The following is a 22969-nucleotide window of genomic DNA, read 5'->3' as shown; positions in this document are numbered from 1 at the left end:
GAAAGCAAGGCTGGTAACAATATATATAATCCTATCAAATTCTCTGTGTGTGTGTGTGTGTATGTGTGTGTGTGTGTAGAGAAATGAAAAAATATTTTAAAGAATACATGAACAATTACCAAAAAATTGTGGACGTTTATTTTTCTGCATATATTCTCTAAATTTTCTCATAGTGTATTATTTTTAAAGTGAATAACCAACTATTTCCATTTGAGGGGAAAAACACCTACTCAGCAATTATTTATGAACCGTGACCATCTGGAGTGGTAGGAAGCACTAACAGGAGTTCTGTGAGTCATTATGTCAATGTTTAATTCCCTCCTGTATCACTTTAATTCCAACTGTGGATGAAGACTTTCAGAGATAACTAAATCCCCTTCCATAGAATAACATTTTGACCAAAATGCTCTCCTTGGATAGATGAATGGAAAGTTATTTCATACTAATTTTGATATAGTTTGTCTATTGACATAACCACCAGCTTAAGAAAAAAAGAGTAAGATCCATTTTTAAAGTTTACTGTTGTATTCTAACTCTATTGGACCGGTCAAGTACAGCAGCTAGTTTTCAAAGATATGCCAACCACAAAACACGCATCTTGTATTCACTGTGTAATTCCCTTTCAGCTTTTGTCTGGGCCTTCTGGACACTATTTCTGTGGACATCCAGCTGCTATGTAAGAACTGTGACTACCCTAAGATGTTTCCAGATCCAACCTAGTCCAGCCACTCCAGCCCAGGCATGAGACCTAAGAATGAACAAGGTCTCAACAACCCTTCCTGCAGTCACCATCTGACTACAACTGCATGAAAGATACCAAAAAGAATCACATGCTGAGCCAGTCAACACACTAGGCTGGGAGAATAGTAACCATAACTGTTGTTTGTAGCTACAAAGCTTTGGACTTTCATGTTACAGTAGAGAACCAAGGCACCAAGAAACAACCACGAAAAGCTTTTGTTATTAATCCAGAAGTCTCGCCCCATTCCCACTTTAATTCACATTTTCTTACACAGTTTTGAGTCATTTTGGGAGATGTTTAGATGGGCGAATCAGTATTGGCCAACATGAGTAGTGGAAGAAAGAAGCCATTCCACCCATGAAAAGAAAAATCCTTTTAAGCCACGATGGTATTTTAAAGTATGAAAATGAGGAATGGCTGTGGATTCTCTTCCTGTGGAAATTAAAAATAGCTGTGGAGAATGGAGGAAATAACCAGGACATAAAATCTTGTGTTTGTTTATGCCTTCTCTATATCACATGCTGCCAGCCCTCATAGAAATTTAAAACAAAATGCTTAATGCCAACAAAATTCTCACTTAAGATAGATTAAAGATTGCAGCCATCTTAACATTGTGTCAGGAGAGGACTTCAAAATGAGCATGGTTATGCACCACTTAATGACAGGATACAATCTGAGAAATGTGTTCTTAGGTGACTTTATCCTTGTGCATATCATAGTGTCATTATACAAATCTAGATGGTCTACACTTTACACCGAGGGTATCACAGGGACCATCCTTATATATGTAGTCTGGGTGGACCAAAACATCATTGTATGGTGCAGCACTGTCTCATAGACTATGTACATTGAAAAGTCATTTGAGTGATGTGTGTGGAAGTGGGGAGCCCTCTACTTTGGATTCTGCTGGCTGACATGATGTAAATCTGAGGTGAAATACTAGTGGTTCTTAAAGGAGTCGTCTACTGATGAAGCACCATCAACCGGTTTCAGCAATAAGCAAGATCAAAGTGAACGTGTACCTCCAGGTATCATCGGCAATCCACTCCAAAGGTTAACGTTAAATTCTAGCAATTATTCTCTAATATGGATACAAGTCAAACCTAGTCACCCAGTTTATGGGAAAAATCAAGGAATTCCTCATACCCAACCATGCTGACTTGTACCAACATTTTCTCTTGCCCAGAACATCTACATTGCAACACTGCCTGATGGATTTAGAACAAATTCCTACTATTACTAATATTACACATAGAATCAAGAAAAATTCAAATGACTAGTTAGCCTAACAGTTTAGCATTAGGAACACATGCAACCCCAAATGTCTTGATCTTAATCTTTTCATTTAAGCCATCTGGTCTTGTCCCCACCACAAGCCATCTGATTTTAATCTTGAAATACTGGCTTTCATACAAACTAAAATTATTACCTATAAGAATATTGAGTCTGAAGTTCACCATAGATGAAATGACTTTCTAACGAGTCTTTGAGATTGCAATTATGTTGTTTTGTTCTATTCTGTTTTGGAATGGGAGAGAAGAGAAGGGGAGAAAAGAGATGAAATAGTTCAAGCAAAACTTCAAGCCTTTTATACATAAAGAAGCCTCTCTGGCACGAGGAGTTGCCACAAAGAACTCAATGAATAAACAGAGTCATGGCAGTTTTTCAAATGTCTTTTATTGGTTGTACATTTTCTTATGAGATAAACACACCATTTCTCTCAAAGACACGTAACTCCTGAATACTTAAGTTATTTGTCCTGGCTGTGAAGATCATAGCTAGCACGTTGACAGAAAGAGGTGGTTGGGTGTCATTTGCCATGATCACTGTCTTCTCTACCTTCAAATTGTTGTTTGAGTCAGTTCATAGATTGACACAACATTGAACACAACACACACGCGGTGGAGTTTTACATACACACGCACAAATATTCAGAGACCAGTCAGTTACAGTGTCTGCAGCTTGCACCTCCTCCTCAGCAGCAGTATGAAACTGAAGAATATCCTGAGATAGGAAATCAAAGTGTCAGCTCCTCATCAGCAGAGGAGTCCAAGTGTGACTAAATCTCCCAATATCATTTTCCTTTTACGGTGGCAAAAGGGGACATGAGCGGTCACCATGGGGATTGTGTCACAACCACCTGGTTCAACACATCTCAGCCATTTCCTGGGTCAAAAACACTATGCTCTTACATCAGAAAAGAAGAGGGAGATTGTAAGGTTAGGCTTTTAACAAGATACTGTGATTGAAAATTTCATCATAGAATGACCTATAATGCAAAATTATCTCCACCTTTGGCAATTACTATAATTCCTTGTTTATTGACTGAGAGAAACCAACCCTCTAGGCTATTAAGTATGACCCACCAATGGTATTTGCATGAAAAGATAAATATCTTAAAAATAAGGACCTAGGAGAAGTGGGTCCTCCAAATGTTAACAGCAAATTCATATCACCCCTCAATTGAGTCTATATCTGAGAATGCTGTCAAACTCACCTATGTCAACCAATACTTGCACCTATTCCAAGTCTTGCTCATTAGCTACTTCCTTGGATTCAGGATTTTGAGATAACATCACCAATTATAAGCAGTAGTTCAAAAGAAAAAAAAAGCACACAACCTGGATAGCAAGAAAGCTAGGCCAAAACCAAAATGTACGTGGGTCCCCAAAGCCAACCAGAGGCTGCCTTCCTACAAAGCAGGTCACTTTAAATCTGATTCTAGAGTCTGACTGATGTTATCACTCTATATTCTAATTCCCATCCCCCATACAATGATGAGAAATGTTTTTCCCTTATGAAAACGAGGTGGCCCACACATTTCCACACAAGAAAACACAGAGCGAAGCACATATCCCCAACTACTTCTTTCCTTCTGCAGCTACAAACAAAAAGTTCCCAAACCCAGGGCTTGAATTTAACATTCACCTCAAAGGCATGGAAACATTCCACCCATATGCTTTAGAGGTCTTTATTTTATGAACTTCTAATGAATTCCATACTCTACAGGTCAGCCTGCCTCATTCATTAAAAAAAAAAAAAAAAATTGCAGTCCATGAAGAAGAGATGATTTCCACCAGGGAAAGTTAGCAGCATGCCATACAGGGCAGATGAAAGAATCAGGCGATGAGAAAATTCATAACATAGCATTCATTCTTCTATTTCAAATTCTCCGGAAATGCATTGTTGGCAATGGGCTTCAAAGAGTAGGGGTGCACCACCTCTCCGATCTCCTTTAAGAATGTTTCAGTTACCAGGAAGAGATAGATGTAGGGCCTCCTAAGTAGCACATGGAATGACTTGATTCTAACATCAAGGGATTGCAAAGACCAGTCATGTTTCACTTGCCCAACAGCTCACTTAACAATAAACATGGCTTAAAAGCAGATTTTGGGGTGCAACATAGGAAAATAGCAATCGTATATACAAATGAAAAAGGTCTATCATAAAATTCACACAATGTAAGAAAAGTGTTTTTCTTCCTCACAAAGGTCATATTAACTAAGGAGCAGCATTTTCAGCAGTGAGATTGAAGCACAAAGGGAGCTGGCAAAACCACCGATTTTACTAAAAAGTTTGTGAAGTTCAGTTCCATATAGAAGTTACATCTAGCGTCTCGTGGAGATTTCACACATTATATAGAAAACTGTCCGTGTATTTAAATAAGAAACTTGAGTGACACATCAAATGTCTCTTTCTGCTTTAAATGACTAAATGGGAGGGATATTAGAAATGTGCTCCAATTGGGTAAGTTAATTACATAAAGAAAGCATTTTTCCTCTAAAAATGGATGTGGTTTTATTAAAACATCAGTTCATCATTTCAGTTCATGGAGAAAATCACTCCACTTGGCAAATAAATTTGAGACAAAAGAATAAAACAGATAGTATGCGAGAGAAATTGCCTGGATTTCCTTAATTGAACATGCTCAGTAGCTTATACACAGAGATTGGCCAAGAACTCTACAAACTGTTTCCAGTTACAACTTTTTGACACATAAAACGTTCTAAAATGGCTGCTCTGACCGCTTCCTCCACCCCATTAAATTCTCAGAATTCACCACACACCCTAGAGATGTGTGTGTACAAGGCACCTGATACGATTCCATTGATGTCCAAGCAGCCCCTTGTCTTCAGTTCATCACAGATACACCATCGTAGTCCATGGTTTCTAAAGGCTACACCAAGTTCCCATTACTGTACTCCACCTATAACTTGCAAAACTCAGCAAAGGTAACTCAGTTAGCTTGGGTCTCATATGGTAGCCTTCTCTGTGCCAAAGGTATGCATGCAGAGTTTTACTTTTTCCTTGCAGTCAATTTTGCTTCTGCAAATGCAGAAATTTAGTAATTCCACTGCCTACCAAGAGCCCAATCACACTACTCCTCCTCACTCCTCAGTCCTCTTTCTCAACCGAGTTAGAAAAATAACCAATTTAAATATCAAGAGACATGGCCCTCTTATATTGACTTCTTCATTTTTTTCCAAATGATTCATGCATAAAAGTAGAAATAAATGGTCCTCTCTTCTTGCTCTTCAACCCCCAAGCCCAGTGAGTATGTTCATCATAGCAAAAGTCAGGGACTCACAGACAACGTTGGCTACAAAATTTGCCAGGTTCTTGGGCTATTTAGGAGTCCTTCAGTTGTCATCTTGTTCAAATTCCCAAGCCTTTAATTAAAGCTGCAGATTCACTGGTAGCCAAATATTCTGACTGGAGGTTTTAGATGGGCAAGGTTATCTACCCTTCATCACACTCTTATTGACAAGATACCCTTCCCTTATTGACAAGGGAACTCCCAGGAGTATCACTAAACATAGTGTGAAATCCACTCGGTGCATCTGACTCTTAGCTTCCCAAGTACTGAACACACCAAGACACACAGCTTGAAATCAGAAGAAAACAACTATGTCTTCCACACAATTCACTACTTCTGAAAATTCAAACTAACCTTGAGTGTCATGATTTTAAATTATAAGTTCTAGCTCTTCAGCTGAAGACCTGTAGTGTATTCCTAAGAAGATTCACAGTTCTCTGCATCATGGAAAAAGAATTCTCATCAGATAACTTTTGGTGTCCATCTTTCTTAATAATGTCTGCCTCCAGGACTAATGATTAAAGCTTGATTTTGTTTAAAGGCTTCATTTTTCTTTACCCAGAAGGTAGCTGATGGATGGGGTGCATACTCTCAAAGTGCTTGAACACCCCTCTAATAATCTGCCTTTTTTCCTGGGTTACATTATTGTAAAATGATATAAAATCAATAGCACAAGGGAAACTAGAGAAAATTTTCAGAAATCAATCAGTGCCATCTGCTGAATCTTACGTTCAATATTTTTAAGGGACAAAAACTATAAAGGCTTTTGGATGGGTTTTCTCCAGGAGATCATCTCTATAGTAACACTGAAAGTAAGTTGAGGGATATATCTGTCTGCCACCTCCTTTTATCAGCTCGCTCTTCTGTGGGGTTCCTGGTTTAATACTGTTTGTTGCATTCATCCTTTCTCCCAGCTCCCAAACATGACTTTGCACCACTGTTTAGCCTTAAACTCCAAAGTCCAATGACATTCCCCAAAGCCAGTGGCCTGACTTGCTATGCTGAAATAGCTTGATGCCTTCAATACAAATGTTAATAGGCACCAAAGGATGCAAACTTGCTCTACCACAGAAAGACTTAGGGGAACAGATACTCAACACAGCTGCTCTTTCTAAAAAGACCAAATGAAAGTTCTTATTATAAGGTCCTATATTTTAGAATCAGGTTTGGTAAAAGTTCTCTTAGATATCCCTTACATCTTTGAGATTTGAGAACAATAGAGTCCATTGAGGCAAACTAATGCAGAATTGTTGGCCTAGATCCTTTGTTCTTGAAAATGGCTGGATCAGTTCCTTTCCACTTAAACAAGAGTGTTAAGTCAGCCCAGTTCATCTCTGATGGGCAGAGGAATAAAAACAAGCAGATGCAATCAAGGAAGGCTGGGTCAAAGTCACAAACTTGAGGGATTATTTAGGTTGTCCTGATTCCCACATTAAGGTTCCATGAAGTGCCATGACTTACTCCTGCTTTACTCGAGCTCAATCTCCAAGACCTACTACCCCTAGCCTTACTCTTAAGAAAGACCCAGAATCTTGCAAATGCAAAAGTATCACCTGGGGGAAACCCATGCATGTCAAGATTAACTGCCCACAAAGAAATCTGTTGAAACTGACAACTCTAAGAAAGAAAAACAATGCAAATCTCCCAAAAATCAAATGGTAAATCCCCAAGAATGAAGAACTCAATGCCTTACTTAGGTCAGATGGCAATACAAGTGAACGTCAAGATATGGAAAGTCCCAGGCAACCAAGTTTGATATTTTTAAATTCTATTAACACATTTGTGTGACAAGGTGATAATTGGCTTCTTAAAAAATATATCCCACCCACAAATTCTTTGATCTTGCTTTATGTTTCCACTTTGGCCCAAGTCCTCTTCACCTCAGATAGGAGAGACTCTGAGAGAAATTTTGCTTGAAAAAAGGAAGATCAGGATCAGGAATTAAAAAGATAAACCTCAACTTGAGTCTTGGTTCCAAATACTCCTGCTCTGGTAGAATGGCACTTGCACAGCTGTAAACAATGACTCTCTAAACCTCAGAAAAATGACACATCTTCTTTGTAGACACCAGGAACAGGTGGTGAATGATGTATCTGGTGGCAATGTGCTTCCCCCAGAAGGATAATTTCATTTTGAAGGCTCTGGAATTCAGGTTTTGTGTCCCTAGGTGAAGAGAAAACATTCTTTTAGGTAAATTGTCAGAGCAAATACCTTCACTGTGCTCTCTTAAGGAGTTTCTGAGTGTCATTCTAAGCATAATTGATGTTTCCCTGGTGATGCTGCAGGAAGTGAAATGTCTCTGATAATGAAGAGACTATAGTTTTAAGGATGATGTGTTGTCCTGGATTGAAAAGAGATGATGTGAATAGCTGAGGTAACTGGCAGCGAGCATGTGCATCGTGTTCTACAGCACAGAGGCTGCAAGTACTAACAGAAAACAAAGCATAGTAAGTCATCGTTCTGGAAGCTTCCAGAAAGAAGAGCTTTCACTAGAACTTATGAAAGCTGGAAATTCAAGGAGGGTGACAACACAAGAAAATCACATCAGAAAGGGGGCATTTGGCACAGCCCCTTTGCAACAGAAATGTGTTGATGATTTCAGAAAAGATGAAGGTAAAGCAGCCTTCTCTCTCTTCAAGTCCAGAGATAACCCTCAATGGCAAGAACTGCCTCTTGTCACTCTAACCTGACCTAAGAACAAGTCTTTCATCACTTCTTACTTTGTAAAAAAGATGGTCAAAGAAATGAGCTGGATGGATTGGAAGATTTTAAAGAATTGCATCTACCTTCAAGTTAGGAGGCAAGGATGGCCTCCCAAATTCTCAGATCTGAACACAGTTCAGGAAAACGGAAATCCAGATGATTAATGTCTGGGCTCACGATTCTCAAAGCATGCAAATCACACCATAGAGAGAAATAATATGTGAAGCTAAGAGACAAGGATGAAGGTGAAGTCTAAAGGGAACTGTGCCTTTTATCTCCAAGTTGAAGTAAGTTATGTTAGCTTCTGCATAGAAAAGTTAAAAGTAGGCACTCAATTTAATCTGAAGAATATTGTGCCATTGGCTTCCAGAGCAAGGAATACTTACCTGAGGAAATTAAAAGGCAATATGCAATGGGACTAGAGAGTTCCCCCCCACCTTTCCAATTTCATTTTCCTATGTCCTTCTTCCTAATCCGCCTGAATAGTAGCTAGGCTAAATTAATACTCACTAAATGGAAGAACTCAGTACACATAACTCATCAATTGGCGCTTTATATTTGATGGTCTAAGACAGGTGCTTGCAGATCATGGCCTAGGGGCCAAATCCAGTTCATTTCCTGATTTTGTAAATAAAGTTTTATTGGAACACACCACAATGCCCATTCATTTACATGTTACTTATGGATGTTTTCCTGCTATGACCAAACTTGAGTAGTTGCCAACAGATAGAGTATGGAACACAAATTCAAAAACATTTACTATCTGGTCCTTTACAGATAAAGATAACCCCTGGTCTAGGATGTCACAGTATGCATTCTACAGAGCAAAGATTACTGATTCTATGGGGTCTATAAACTGCACTCCACTCTCCTCCCCCACAACAACAACAAAAATGTTTGTAAGCTCTGTGTTCCATGGACTGTGTGCCTTTTCCTAAGGAAAAGATCTCCTAGCTTCAACTGATTCCCACAGGAATCCAGGGTACCCCAGTTACAACCAACAAAAACCATCTTCAGATGACAGTATATTTAAAAGCATGCATGCACACGCACATACACACACACACACACACAAACACACTCATGCCCCTAGATAAGAGGAATGTGAGCCTTCTAGAATAGAATATCTTTAAATATCTTTCATTCCTATTCTATCAGACTTGTAGCAAGAATTTACTCCAGCATTTTCCCATGTGAATATATAAAATTTCAGGGTCCAATTAAAAACTATACCTTCCACTTGCTAACTTGATTAAAAAAAAAATGAAGGTTTTTTTAAGCCAGCCAATCTCCCTGAAGTCATACACAGACACAAGAAGACAAACACTAAGAAGTCCCCAGCATGATAAAGATTTAATTCATTTTACTAGATCAGCTCATCAGCTCCAGTGAATTTTATGAATATACAAATCCTACCTTCAAAGCCAGAAGGAGTTAGAGAGCTAAAGAGGCTCTGTGGTCAGAAATTAGAAGCTAGGCATCCATTTCATTTTCATGCCAAATATAATGCATTTTGTTAGACGATACTGGAAAAAAACAGGATCATTCCCTGAGTAGAGCTAATGAAGTTCCTTGTTATTAAAAAGCACTTGTTATTAAACAAAGAAAACATTAGTCCCTCTCTTTTCCTGATCCTATTCCCAGGATACTAAATCAATTACATTTGGAGAAAATAGGGGCCTTGATAATCTCAGTGCTGGCCTCCTTCATGCTCGGTGTAATAAGTATTTCATTTTCTACATTATGACATTGTAGGACTGGTGAATGGCAAAGATTAGACTAAGCCAGCAGAGGCAAGCAAAAACACTCATAATAATGATGGAATACAAGGAGCGAAGTAATCTAGATAATTGAGAGACCACAAATTCCATTTTAAGCATCATCAACTACAGATAGCACAAACGTCAGTGGAACATGTATCTATGGTGCCCACGCTGTGTGCTGAGACATCCCGTGTGCCTAGCAAACTCCTAGGAGCACCATGAGACCACAAACTTTGGAGGGAGACACAGCAACATCTGCAGGACACTGTGCAAACTGCCATTATTAAATCGCCTGGACCTAACTACTTCATCAATGAAACTATGACATATTAATGTTGGCCTAGGGCACTATAAGAAAAAAATTCTAAGAAAACAATGTCACTGTAAACAGAGAAAGTTTGGGAGTCTCTGGCATAGGCATTTTTTTTTTTTAGGCTTAGAGGATATATAAGAACTGCAAAATCAAACAATTTTGAATTATTGCCACACATACTCATTTCCCATTTCATATCACTTAGCCAAGGCAGAAGCTGCTTATTCCTGACTATATCTGTTCTTCCACATCAGGTCAATACAGAAGCACCACTTGTAAAATCAGAGATCATCTGGCTGATAATTTATCATCAAATATATATATATATATATATATATATATATATATATATATGTATTTGTGTGTGTGTGTGTGTGTGCTTGTGTGAATTTTCTCTCTTTTAAAGCTGCCATTTGGGGAAACTCTGCATTTATTCTAGAAAGGTTGATTTTGCTTAAAAACCCACACATACTTTTTGGGAAATCCACACATGAAATTATGTTTAGGGCCCCTGTCATAGTCCTTCAAAAAGTCTCAGTGATGGGAAAACTTCATCACAGAGGGCTGACTTGACATCCAGAAATTGCCAAACACTATTTGGTGCTAAGTTTGATCAACAGGTGGTGAACTAAAGAGGAAAATACCTGGTAAGGATGTTTGTGGAAAAACAAACCACTAAGGAGTAATTATAAAATGATGATTCTGCAAGTTACACACGAAGAAGAAGGATTGGAGTTTGCAGACTTTTTTGAAAGAGAAGTGGCAATGATTTTAGCAGATAAATATATATCATCTTTCCAGGTGGCTACTCTGCAGGGGAATGCATTCAATGCAGTCATCAAACATATGTGGCAACTGTCTTAAAAAATCATTCACATTACTTTTTGGACACACATTTGAAATCAGTATAGTTAGAGACATAGATATTTTTATAAACATGAAGACAATTTATATTGTGGATAATTATATGATACCAAATCAAACACACTTGGAAAAAACAGCCTGAGCAACATTTGTAAAGAAATGTTGGCTTTGTAATACATCATGTATTTATTTCCATTGCATAGATACACATAGGGCTGCTATTCAGACAGCACATGCCAATAATACTATTTTTCTCCTCCCTCTCTCTCTTCAACTTATATCAACCTATAACAGTTTATGCACCCCAACATTTATTTTAAAATTAGTTGTTCAGAAAGTACAGCACAGTTCTCCAAAAGCAAATTCTCACATTCTAAAATTTAGATCCAGGGGCCTCTCTGGTTGCAAAGGGTTAAGTCTCAGCACTATGACACTATCAGCAACCACTGCAGCACAAGTTCCATCCAGGGAGCTACCCACATGGCGCAGCAGACCTCTCCTGTCTCACCCACTGCTCCCCTCAGCAGTGTATTTCAGTAGATCTGCCTGTTCTGCTCCCCACTCTGTCTCTGGTGAATCCTCTCACTCCCCTACACCTCTCGCCTACATCCCAGCTCTTGTATGCATAAATAAATAAATCTTTTGAAAAAATTTAGACCCATAAGGTTGTCAAACCATTTTACTTTAGTATCTGACAGCTAATTTTCATGGATTATATTATTTTGGGGAAAGGATATCCTGGATTTCAAGTCGACATTCCAGGAATATGCCTTCTCAGACAGAGGCAGAGATGGTCCTACTGATGAGGACCAAGACAGGAGAGGGACCTCTTGCTCCTTTCTGCAAATGTTCATGAGAAAGTCAGTTTAAATCAACCCTGTTCTTCTGAGGCACTTGGAACCTGCGCTCTCAACCCTGCTGTGCATCAGAATCACGTGACCAACTTGTGCAAATACCAACACCCAGGCCACATCCTAGACCAGTGAGATGCCCCTGGGACCTTGGCACTGAGATTATGCACAGCCTCCCACAGATTCCTGGGTGCGCCCGGGTTGAGAACCACAGACTCACTCCTTTTCCATGCTTCATGATTGTTTCTGCGAGTTCAGCCCTCAGCTCACAGAATGGACAGGTGCACACGGACAACACAGGCTTTGTTAAGACTATTTCCAAATAGAAACCACAGTGAGCATAGCGCCAGACTAGGAAGATGTTTTGCTTTACATGTTTCACCAAAAGCTGCGTGTAATGCATCAGCCCCTGATTTCTTCCTATTCTTTTTTCATAAAATGGATGAAGAGAGTAGGGAATGTAGTTGTGACTGTTTTCTCTCAGTCTCAAAAAGAGAAACTTCCAGACTGAAGAAGGGGTGGGAAAGTGGCTGGCCATGATCACTAGGCTAATACCCTTTTTCTGGCTGGAAAAAGAGGGAGAACAGAGGTAGCTTTAAAACAAATGAAAAGGATGTTTAATCAAACAGGTATGTCCTAGAGCTGAATACAGAGAAGGGCATGGAAGTATCCTACTCACCAACCGTTACCAGCTAGAGATAAACACAAGGAGAAAATGCAACAGAGAAAACTATGGCTGCACTTCAAATTCTAAAAGGAAGGGTTGGAGATGATAAGAGGGGCAACCCTCTCTCCTTTTCTGTGAACTTGAGACTGGGAAGAAACCATGTTCTTTTTTAAGCAACATCCTTTGTCCTTACTGCATGAGTAGCCTCGTATGAACACAATGTCCCAAAGCAATGTTTCCCGGTTATTAGCTTGAACTAGAACCCCAAATCTTAGACCCATGAGTGTATTTGGCCACCAGAAAGAACACTAGTTGCTTAGTTACACTCTAGGAATTCACAGGAGATCTAACCACTTAGAGCGGATTCAGCTCCTGCAAGCTGTGAAGACAGAGGACGTCACTACACAAGCACTGGGAACCCAGCAGCCCATCACGCAGAATAAACTCAACCCTCCCAATTTTCCTCTCATCTTGTCAAGGAACTGCTTTAAATTTTCTGCTATTTGCAGATCTTCTGTTAATCGTAAGGCTTCTTGATTAAACAGCAACAACAACAACAAAGCAAAAGAATAAGTTAACTACAAAGGCAATCCTTGGGGCTATACAGTATAGGAAGGGCGAAAGCAGAAGAAGGCACCAATTCTGTGTGGTTTGACATGATAGTTCCCCTCAGGACTGACAAATGTCCTTCTTACTAAATAAATACAGGTGTTCACACAAGCCACTTGGCAGAACCTTTGACATACCACACAGACACACACACACACACACACACACACACACAGGCAATATAAGATCACGTCAGGAATCACATTCCATGACTATACCACAAATGTCAAGAGAATCAAACGTGTGATACTGGGAACTTTGATGAAAGTGACTTCATGTTTTCCAAAGTTGGGTAAAGGCTATGACCAGGATATGTTGCCACTTCACCTAAAACATGGGGTTATTACCCAGGACTGAGCAGAAATTTGGGGACATGGCAGCACAGAGCAGCTGGAAGAGATATTTCACAAGAAGAGCTTCTTGTTTATATTTTATAATACTCTTAAAGATGCATATTAAATAATTTCTCTGGACCACAGACACCATTGAACTTTAAAAATAAAAGCCCTATAAATATTGCCGACCCAAGCTAGTCTTCTGTAGCTCCCTCTTTGCATAAAATGGAATCTTTTCCACCAAGCACTTAAACATAAATAGTAAAAGAATCAATGGGACAAAGTACAAATCTACTTACAATGTCATCACTACTGTAGCACCTTTTTACTAGGGCCAATGCATTCATTGTGTAAAGAACAAGAGGAGTCTGAGAAGCTTAAGGACTCGTATGACACATCATTAAATATTTAATCACCTTTTCAAGTCCTAAGCCTTTATCATATTTCATCCATCTAGACAGTTCATTCTATACTATAGATTCCAAGGGCCCCTTTGGAGGGGTGAAAAGGAAAATGGGCAGAAAAAAACCTTCTGAGAGGCAGGGTTAAATTATCTCTAAGATGAGTTTCTATTGGCGCTTTAGTGAACTTGCTTCACCCTGTAAACCCACCAATCCACAGGAGGGTCAACCGATTGAGTCCTTTGATTTTAGTCTCCAAGAATCAGTTTTACAAAAGATGCCACATCTGTTGCTTTGGATTCGTGTAGGGTGAAAAATGGATGTTGCTGAGAAAGAAAAAGAAAAAGAAAAAGACGCAGTGTTAATATTTATCATTGACAATAGATGGGATTAGCAAATTAATCTGTTTGGTAAATAGATTAAATACTGCTCTTGAAGCTAATCCAGACCGTTTTTCACCCCTTCCCACACCTAGCACATATCTCAGGCTGAAACAATTTCGAGATCGTTTTTTTAGTTGCCTCTCCTCCAATTTGGTATCTGTTTCAATTACAGAGTATCTACTGCTTTAAAGAAGGACAAAAATAATTAGGCTATTATAATCCCATCTATGGCAAACTACAAGGATTAACCAAGACAGTCTAAACCTTTGATTTGCAAATAACCCCATCATCTGAAAAGTAACTTCTAGAATGATTCTGTAGAAAAATAATTACAAATTTCACAGAGGCAAGCACATCGGTCTCAGGAAACGGGTGGTAGCATGAGAAACCAATTCTGTAGAACAGTGACGGGGCTGGGCCTTGCTGCCCCTGGACTGAGGAGCTGGTTTGAACAGAGACAGTCAGCAAGTCATTTCCTAAGCCACCTGTATGACCACAAGTTGCCAAGCTTCCATCTCCATTTGGCTAATAATATAGAGTATGAACTCTAGGGACGTGAGGATAAAATTCAACTCAGAGACTAAAGATCCAAAAGGCAAAAAAATGAAAAAATGGTCTGTGTTCACACAAATCAGATAAATTCAACTTTCCAAAAACATCAAGCCTAGCATGTGGGCTGAGGCAGCTGTATGGTACAACAGGACAGGTCACTCACGTCGCGATTTTGAAGAAATATAGTCTTTGGGCCTCCCTGGCAACTCAAGGGGTTAAGACTCAGCACCATGAAACTATCGCCAGCCACTGCTGCACGGGTTCGATCCCCAGCCAGGGAGCTGACCAACATTCTTGCTGCTCCCTTCAGCAGTTTCAGTAGATCCCCCTGTTCTGCTCCCCACTCTGTCTCTGGTGAATCCTCTCAACCCCTGCACCTCTAGCCTGCACCCCAGCTCTTGCATGGATAAATAAATAAAATAAATCTTTTAAAAATATGTATGTAGTCTATATATATATATATATATATATATATAGTCTTTTCCTCTGCAGCAGAAAAGTCCTCCCTGAAACCAATTGATTTGTTACAGTAAGTACCGGCTGTCACCATGGAACCTTCCACCTCTAATTAGAATGAGACACAGCCGTTCATGATCCATGTTCTCACGGTGGAAACAGAACCAACCAGCCCAACCGAAAAGGACATTTCCTTTAGGGAGAGCCCAGCACCCCATTCTGCCCCATGCTCAGTTACCTCCCTGATTGTCTGCTGGTATTATTTTCAGAGACGAGCTGAGCAGCTAAATATGAGCATTTTCACATGCAGACATGTCGATGACTCACTCTGTTTCCCCTGACTTAGGGGATTGTAGTTTACAACCTTCATGTTGCCTAGCTGTAAGTTTTGCTAATTATATTTGTTTTAAACCTGACAACAGAGGGCTGGGTGAGTCAGCTCTGTGGGGAACTCAGTGCCCACCCGGGGAAGTTTTAGGAAACAATGCGAATGGAAAAGGAACAAAAAAACCCCCAAAGAAGGTAGGTGGTCACTGTTAAGGATCATGACTCAGAAAGAGGAAAAGGAGAATTTCTGCCTTTGTCCAGCTGGACAGGCAGGTTGGGCGAAGGCTCAGAGACTCACACCCACTAATTCACTGGAGCTCGCGCTGCTGGGTCCTCATCCTGAGCTCCCTGGACAAATAAATAGCAGCATTACTTTTGATTACTAACCACTTACACAGCACACTTACCAAGTGCTTTACCATCATGCTTATTAGCTCTCCCACATCCTCTTGACATTTGAAGATCTTTTCATGTACTTAAAAGCCTTTTACTATCAAAACAGGACACGTCAAACCTCAGATTGTCTCAGAAACTGCTTCCAACGCCCGCCAGCCCCATTTTGCCTCTGGTTCTGGTTGGGGTTATTAGTTCAGTGTCTGAGTCTGTGAATGAATTCAATAACCTGACCTGAAGTCTTGACAAAAAATGCTTGGACAGCTTTCAGTTTATTCTCAGGCTGGAAAAATGCTGTGAGAAGCAGAAGACAGGGGGAGGGGGAAGCAAGCAGGCCTGTCAAAATGGAAAGTGTAACCCGCCTTCTTGTGTGGGTTTGAGATTGTCAAAGACTGGGAGGAAACCCAGTCTCTTCCATAAGCAATGGTCTAAGAATAGCAAAGATAGAGACCAGGAGTTCAGCAGACGAAGGACCACGGAATCATCCCCAACTCTGGTCTAGATTGGGTTTCTCAAAAAAAAAAAAAGCCAGGTACAGGGAGGGAGGTCATACCCACGTTTAAGTTCGCTGTTGGGTGGTGGAGGTGCACAGACTAACAGCCAGGGGCACCCGAGCAAGCTCAACCACCAATAGTATCCACAGCCCATACCTCATCCTACATTAAGTGGGTTCAGTCATCCTTGCGTAACACTGCCATTCAATCTAGAACTTCTGGAGCTCTTTGTCAAAGACAATCTCACCTGGCTACCCGTTTTGGTGGCTATCATCTAAGACAGGGGTCAATAAAGGAAGGTCACAGGTCACATCTAGTCCACTGCCTGATTTGGAAATAAGCCACACCTATGTGTTTACATACTAAATGTGGTTGCTTTGTGCTAGAACAAGGGTCGTGCCATCGTGACAGCTGATGACACTGACTTAGTACCTAACCCTTTCCCCAAAAAGAGTTAGCTGGTCCACACTGTGTGTACAAGAACAAACCCATGTCCTCCAGGGCAGTTTGAGAGAAGAAGCAAATGAGGAAATCTTAAAGCATGCACACCCCTCAATCCAAGTTAGGGAGAAAACCATTTCTGTAACAGGTACATGTCTGGGTAAGGGCCTTAATTATACTGTCCTTCACCTGGAAAAAGGATTTTTCCCCCCTGTACCTCTTCACCAACTCCTACAACCTAAACAATAGCCTCTCAGCCTGTTTTCTCAATGCTCAAATCAAAGAGTTTGGACTCAGATTTTCCATTTAAAAACCTCAATTCCACAGGAAAGCAGGGAGCAGTTAGAGCCTTAAAAGGCACATCCATTTCCAGGACCACAAAGACTAATGCCATAAAAAGAAAAGGGGAGGTCAGGAGACCCACGCAATCTTAACACAATAATACACAAGTCTTAGCAGAGCACAGCGTCAGACTATATTGGGCAGGTAGGAACATTAACTGCCAGTGTATGTTAATTTAGAACTCAGCATTTTTAATCAAGTGTGTTCTAGTGAAATCTCTGAGAGGAGGACACTTGAAATGGAAAAATATTCTACATTTCTCTGAAAATAGTGACAAGCAAGGCAACTTTAAAATCGGAATACAAGTCCCACAGGAACCCACAGGAATCACTGCATGTCTATTGCCTTTTATGTGAAATTCATTTTAAAATGCTCTGGGTGGGGCCTCCCTGGTGGTGCAAGGGGTTAAGTCTAGCCCTATGAAGCTATCAGCAGCCACTGTAGCACAAGTTCGATGCCCAGCCAGGGAGCTGACCCACATGGCACAGACCTCTCCTGTCTTGCCCACTGCTCCCCTCAAGAGTGTATTTCAGTAGATCAACCTGTTCAATTCCCCACTCTCTCTCTCTGGTGAATCCTCTCACCGTCCTCCACTCCACGCCTCTGCCCTATACCCCAACTCTTGTATATATAAATAAATAAAATAAATCTTAAAAATAAAAATAAAATGCTCTGGGCATTGCATAAGCATAGCAGCCCAGGGTAGCCAGGCCTGAAAAAGCCCCCTGCTGGGCTATTGAAAATGTAATCAGGGAGGAAATACTCAACCCAAATGCAGTCTGCTAGGATTTTCTCAAGTTATTCTTCTTCTATTCTTTCCCAACTGTGGGTCTTAGTTGAAGAGAAACAGCAGAATGCTAAGGCTCAGAGATGCCTTTGCAGAGGCGACAACAGAGGCCCAAGGAGACTGCCTAGTCTCTTCTTAGGCCTCACCCAGTTGGAGAATGGTCCAGACTTCAACCAGAGCTTCAAGAGAACTCAAAATCCATGTCCTTGGCTATGACTCTGGCCTGTTGTCCAGTTAGCTTTCTGTAACTCCTCCTGTTTGACATATTCAAACCACATCTTTTCTTTCCTTTTGTTTTCTAGCTTTCTTAAGACATAACTGACATATCCATTTCATGAGCTTAATGTGATGATTTGATATGCTCATAAATTGCAAAGTGATTACTATATAACTAGTTAAACTCCCATCACCTCAGGATTTTGTGTTTTTGTTTTTGTTTTTGTTTTTTTGTGGTACACACTTATAAAATCTATTCTTCTAGCAACTTCTCCAAAAAATACAGTAATGTTAACTAGAGTCATCATGCTATACAAAACACCCCCAGGACTTCTTTATCTTATAACTTTGAACACTTTCACCTACTTCCTCACCCTACCTCACCCCAATCAACCACCAGTCTACTCTGTTTCTATGAGTTCATTATTTTTAGATTCCACATATAAGTGAGATCATACAGTATTTTTTTTGTCAGATACACTTCGCTTAGCATAATGCCCTCAAGCTTCCGCCATGTTGCTGCAAAAGGCAAGATATCCACCTTTTTCATGGCTGAATAATATTCCAGTGTGTGCTGATGACATTTTCTTTATGAACCTGTTGATGGCCACTTAGATTGCTTCCTGTTCCCCTGTCCTAGCTATTGTAATTAATGCTGTAATGAACATAGGAGTAAAGATATCCCTGTGAGACAGTGATTTCATTTCTCTCAGACGTACACCCAGAAGTAAAACTGCTAGATCCTAAGGCAGTTCTATTTTTAATTTTTTGAGGTGCCTCCAAACTGTTTACATTTCCATGGACAGAGTGACCACAAGGGTCCCCTTTCCTTCACATTCTCATTGACACTTGTCATCCCTTGGCTTTTTTGATAATACACACGGCAGCAGGTGTGACGTGATGTCACAACAGTTTTGATTTATGCTTCCCTTATGGGCAGTGATGCTGAATACATTTTCATTTACTTATCAAAAATTAACAAGCAGGACTACATAAAACTAAAATGCTTCCGCACAGCAGAAGAAACAATCAAAAAAATGAAAAGGCAACCTAGAAAATGGGAGAAAATATTTGTAAAGCATGTAGCTGAAAAGGAATAATATCCAAAATATATAAAGAACTCACAAAACCCAATTGCAAAAACAGGGCAAAGGACCCATGTGGACATTTTCCTAAAAGAAATGACATAAAATGATTGAAAACCTATGCTTTTTTCCAAGATGAAGCCATATAATCACACCACTGTTAAGAGATATCAGGAACCTAAAATTCTAGCACTGGTCAGGAACTAGTCTTAAAGACTGAGCACTACTTGTGGGTGGGTTGGAATGGGAGCAAACATTTAGTGCCTGCTGAATAACTGCCCCAGTAAGAAAAGTTTCTTTTGAAATTATGCAAGAACAGACTCTTTCATCCCCTGCTAAAATTAAGACCTTGGAAACTTAAATAAACACTGCAATTAGCAAATAGGCTCTACTGCATACTATTTCCAAAAAGTATGTTTCTCCCACATTCAACACGCATTTAGGTAAGAATTTCCAGCTTTGGGTTCCTGTTATTTATATTAAATATTTACTTGTAGTTAGTTTCAAATTGTAGTTATCATAATGTAAGAGAAATCATTTTCAAACCACTCTGAGGACTATTTTCCCTCTTTCTTCATAGATAGCACAAATGATAAACCATGAATGCTGAAGCAGTGTAATTCAAACTAACAAGACTTTGTGCTACTGTTTCCCATCAAAATGAAAACCAGAAGAAAATAGAATCTTTTCTCCCTAAATATCCACCAAGCAGAAACAATCTAAACAATCATAAATATTTTATCAAATGCTGGAGAAACAAGTTTCTCTCATTATTGACATCCTCTAACTTATACTTTCCTTCATTTTATATTAGTACTTGGATGCTTTGTATCTTTGAAATTTGAAAATTTAAGTTTTATAGATATATTTCAGCCTGTCTAATGACAGGATGAGGTTATCAGCATGGAAACTGCTCAGATGGGAGATAAATCCCAGCTTACACTGAAGCAGGTGCAGACAAGGGAAAAGACTCCACTCTTTCTCTTGAGTTCAATTCCAGTGACCAATGCTTGCATAAATCAGCTTTTCCAATATGGTGGATGAATTACAGTGTAGGTCTTAGTCCCTTTACCCTGACTAGCTCTTAGTTTGGACAAGTTCACACTAGTAACAATACTTACCATAAGCTCTGGATATGTTGGCCGTTCTTTGGAATTCTTCTTCAAGCTTAAAGAAAAAAATGAATCATATTAATATCTAAAAGCTATCTGTATTTTCACTAGATAAGGATTTCAGAACCTGTTGAAGACTAAATATAACCAGCTTCACAATGTATTGAAGACATAAATCTCCTATCTTGACTTTCTTCTGTTATAAATCATGTCTTAAATGACTCTGGGAGTATCTTAGTGGGAAGAATAGGTGTGTGTGTGTGTGTGTGTTTATTTTCCTTTTGCTACTTCACCATTTACATATAAACGAACTTTTCTGATGTACAACCATTGTCACTAATCACGTATCTACTTTCTCGCAAAACAGCTTTTTATCTACACCCACCTACAAAGAAATTGGCAGGTGTTTCTTATATTAGATTTGTTATCTCTTTACTCTCCTCAAAGCTGGTTCACCTTGTTGTTGGTCCCCTTCAGTGTATAATTTGCTTTCCTATCCTAACCAAACCTCCCTGCGATCGAGCACTACACCATAAAATGTCTAAGATAGCACAACTTGTTTACGACCTCTGGCTGATGAAAAAGAAAGTACTCAGTGACTTAGCAACTATTCTTCTCAGAAATACTTTGTGGTCATGCACTCCTGCTGAGTGGCTCCTGTTCATTCAGCTGTGCCTACACACAGACATTTTAATAACAGGCGATACCGGAAGCAACAGTGATAAAACTGCAATATGAAGAAGCCAACCCCTCACCCATGTCCTCAGCCCACCCCTGATTCCACCAACAGACTTCAAATGGAAAAAAAGAAAAGAAGTGGTTTATTTGGAGTTGGAAGCCCAGATTACAGAATGGAGAAAAGGATGATTCTGAAAACTATGATTCACATAGCAACCTACAGACCCTTCTGCCCAAGGAGGCACAAAACATACATGGATGGAAAGGGGCTTTGCCTGGTGTCAGGGAAACCCAAAGGTGACTGAGTCTCAGGTTCTGGGATTGGTACTGATGGATCACTTTGAGCAAATGAGACCTAGCAGGTGTGACATGAGCTCCGCGCCTCCCACCTCAGCTAATCATAATGAGGGGGGCAAGGGACAGTCAAAGAGAGTGAAGTTGTTGAGACACTTTGAAATTCTGTGGTTTAAAACAAAACGAAATGAAAAAAGAAAAAAAAAAGAGGAAGTATTTTGGAGCCAAAATAACTGAAAGCAGCCTACCAGTTTATTCCAGGCAATGTTGTGGATAGAAGCCAGGGAACCTGGGACAGGGTACAGGTAGATGTGAGGAGAGAAGTTTCAACCTGGAACTGAGGGCAGATCTAGGACCTAGTGACCTCAGTGCCCAGGCAACCTATGAGAGAAAGTTTCGTCTCAACTGAGGATAAAAATAAGAGTGAATTAGAAAGAGGAATTATCAACTGTCAAAGTGGGATTGACAAGGGAGGGTGTGCCTGGGGGAAGGAAGGAGGCCGAGTCACCTCCATTTAGAATTTGCATGTAACTATATCCTGAGAGCCTGTAGGGACTGTGGTTCTCAACTGTGGATGATTTTGCCCTGCAGGGGAATATTTAGCAATGTCAGGGGGCACTTGTGGTTGACACAACTGGCGCTATGGGGTGTAACTGCATCTAAGAGGTGAAGGCAGGGAGGTTGCTTAATATCCTGAGATGCACAGAACAGGCCCCCACAACAAAGAAGGACCCTGCCCAAATATGATCAGTGCTGACCTGAGAACTCCTGGGCATATAGACTGGGGGAATTCCTCTTCATTGCTACCTTCAATCCCCTTCTCTGAAATGGAATCTACTGAGAAGCATCTCCAGCTGGTTCTACTCACCACTACCATCCCTCCCTAACCCACCTCTACTCTAGAAAGCAAAAGTTAAGATTTAGTTCACCTGGAAACAAGAAGAAATCTGATTCCTGGAGAGTTTCTAACTTGCAGAGAACATAGTTTTAACAAAAACGAATGAATGAAAATCTTGAATTTCTAGCTATTGGTCAAAGCCTATCAAAACCCAGAAAGTCTTAAGTCTTCTCTATAACCTGAAGCATTCAACTTGCTAAAATCAAAAGTGAGAAACTCCTGCATCACCTTAAGACCACCTTCTATATTGAAAGTGGTTGATTGTAGGAGTCTCTATTTAGAAAAAAAACATTAGTCAGTCATCAGAATCTCACTCTACATTTAATCTGGAATGTTCTCTTTAAGGACGACAATGCTTCTTTCCATTTCTTGTTTTCATTGGTCAACAAACATGCAGGGGAATAAGAATTAGGAAGAAAAGCTGGTTTCACAAATGTTAAAACAATAGCCTCTTGTACCAGGCAGCGATCTTTGTGCTATTGCAGATTTGGGACCTTCTATTTAGTAGATAACAAACTAAGACTCTTCTCATGAGATAGAAGCATAATCTTTTTTCATTTCTGGAATAGTTGATGAAAACGTCTCCAGTATTTATTTTAATCTTTTCTTTAAATGTGGGGAAAATACCCCAAGTTGATCTGACATAAAGCATTCAGGACCCCTGAG

The 22969-nt window shown here is 39.9% G+C and overlaps 1 protein-coding gene across 2 annotated transcripts in view; it reads right to left on the bottom strand.

Moving 5' to 3' along the window:
* Nucleotides 1-2201: 2201 nt before the first annotated feature.
* MAP2K6 (mitogen-activated protein kinase kinase 6) overlaps nucleotides 2202-22969 on the bottom strand; it is a 117246-nt gene continuing 96478 nt past the window's right edge. Inside the window, exons 11-13 of one of the 2 annotated variants that reach the window (XM_054689659.1) lie at nucleotides 20443-20488; nucleotides 14056-14171; nucleotides 2202-7502 (exon numbers count right to left, since the gene is read on the bottom strand). In XM_054689659.1, coding sequence (XP_054545634.1) covers nucleotides 14094-14171; nucleotides 20443-20488 — 124 coding nt within the window. In that variant the 3' untranslated portion in view covers nucleotides 2202-7502; nucleotides 14056-14093. Of the gene's footprint in view, nucleotides 7503-13824; nucleotides 14172-20442; nucleotides 20489-22969 lie in introns of those variants that run through there. The other variant, XM_054689658.1, reaches the window with a different exon arrangement.

The sequence above is a fragment of the Talpa occidentalis genome, unplaced genomic scaffold, assembly GCF_014898055.3.
Source record: "Talpa occidentalis isolate TD23 unplaced genomic scaffold, MPIMG_talOcc4v2.1 talOcc4.7, whole genome shotgun sequence".
NCBI classification, from domain to species: domain Eukaryota; kingdom Metazoa; phylum Chordata; class Mammalia; order Eulipotyphla; family Talpidae; genus Talpa; species Talpa occidentalis.
The sequence above is the reverse complement of the archived record's forward strand: the minus strand, read 5'-3'. Positions and strand labels throughout refer to the sequence as shown.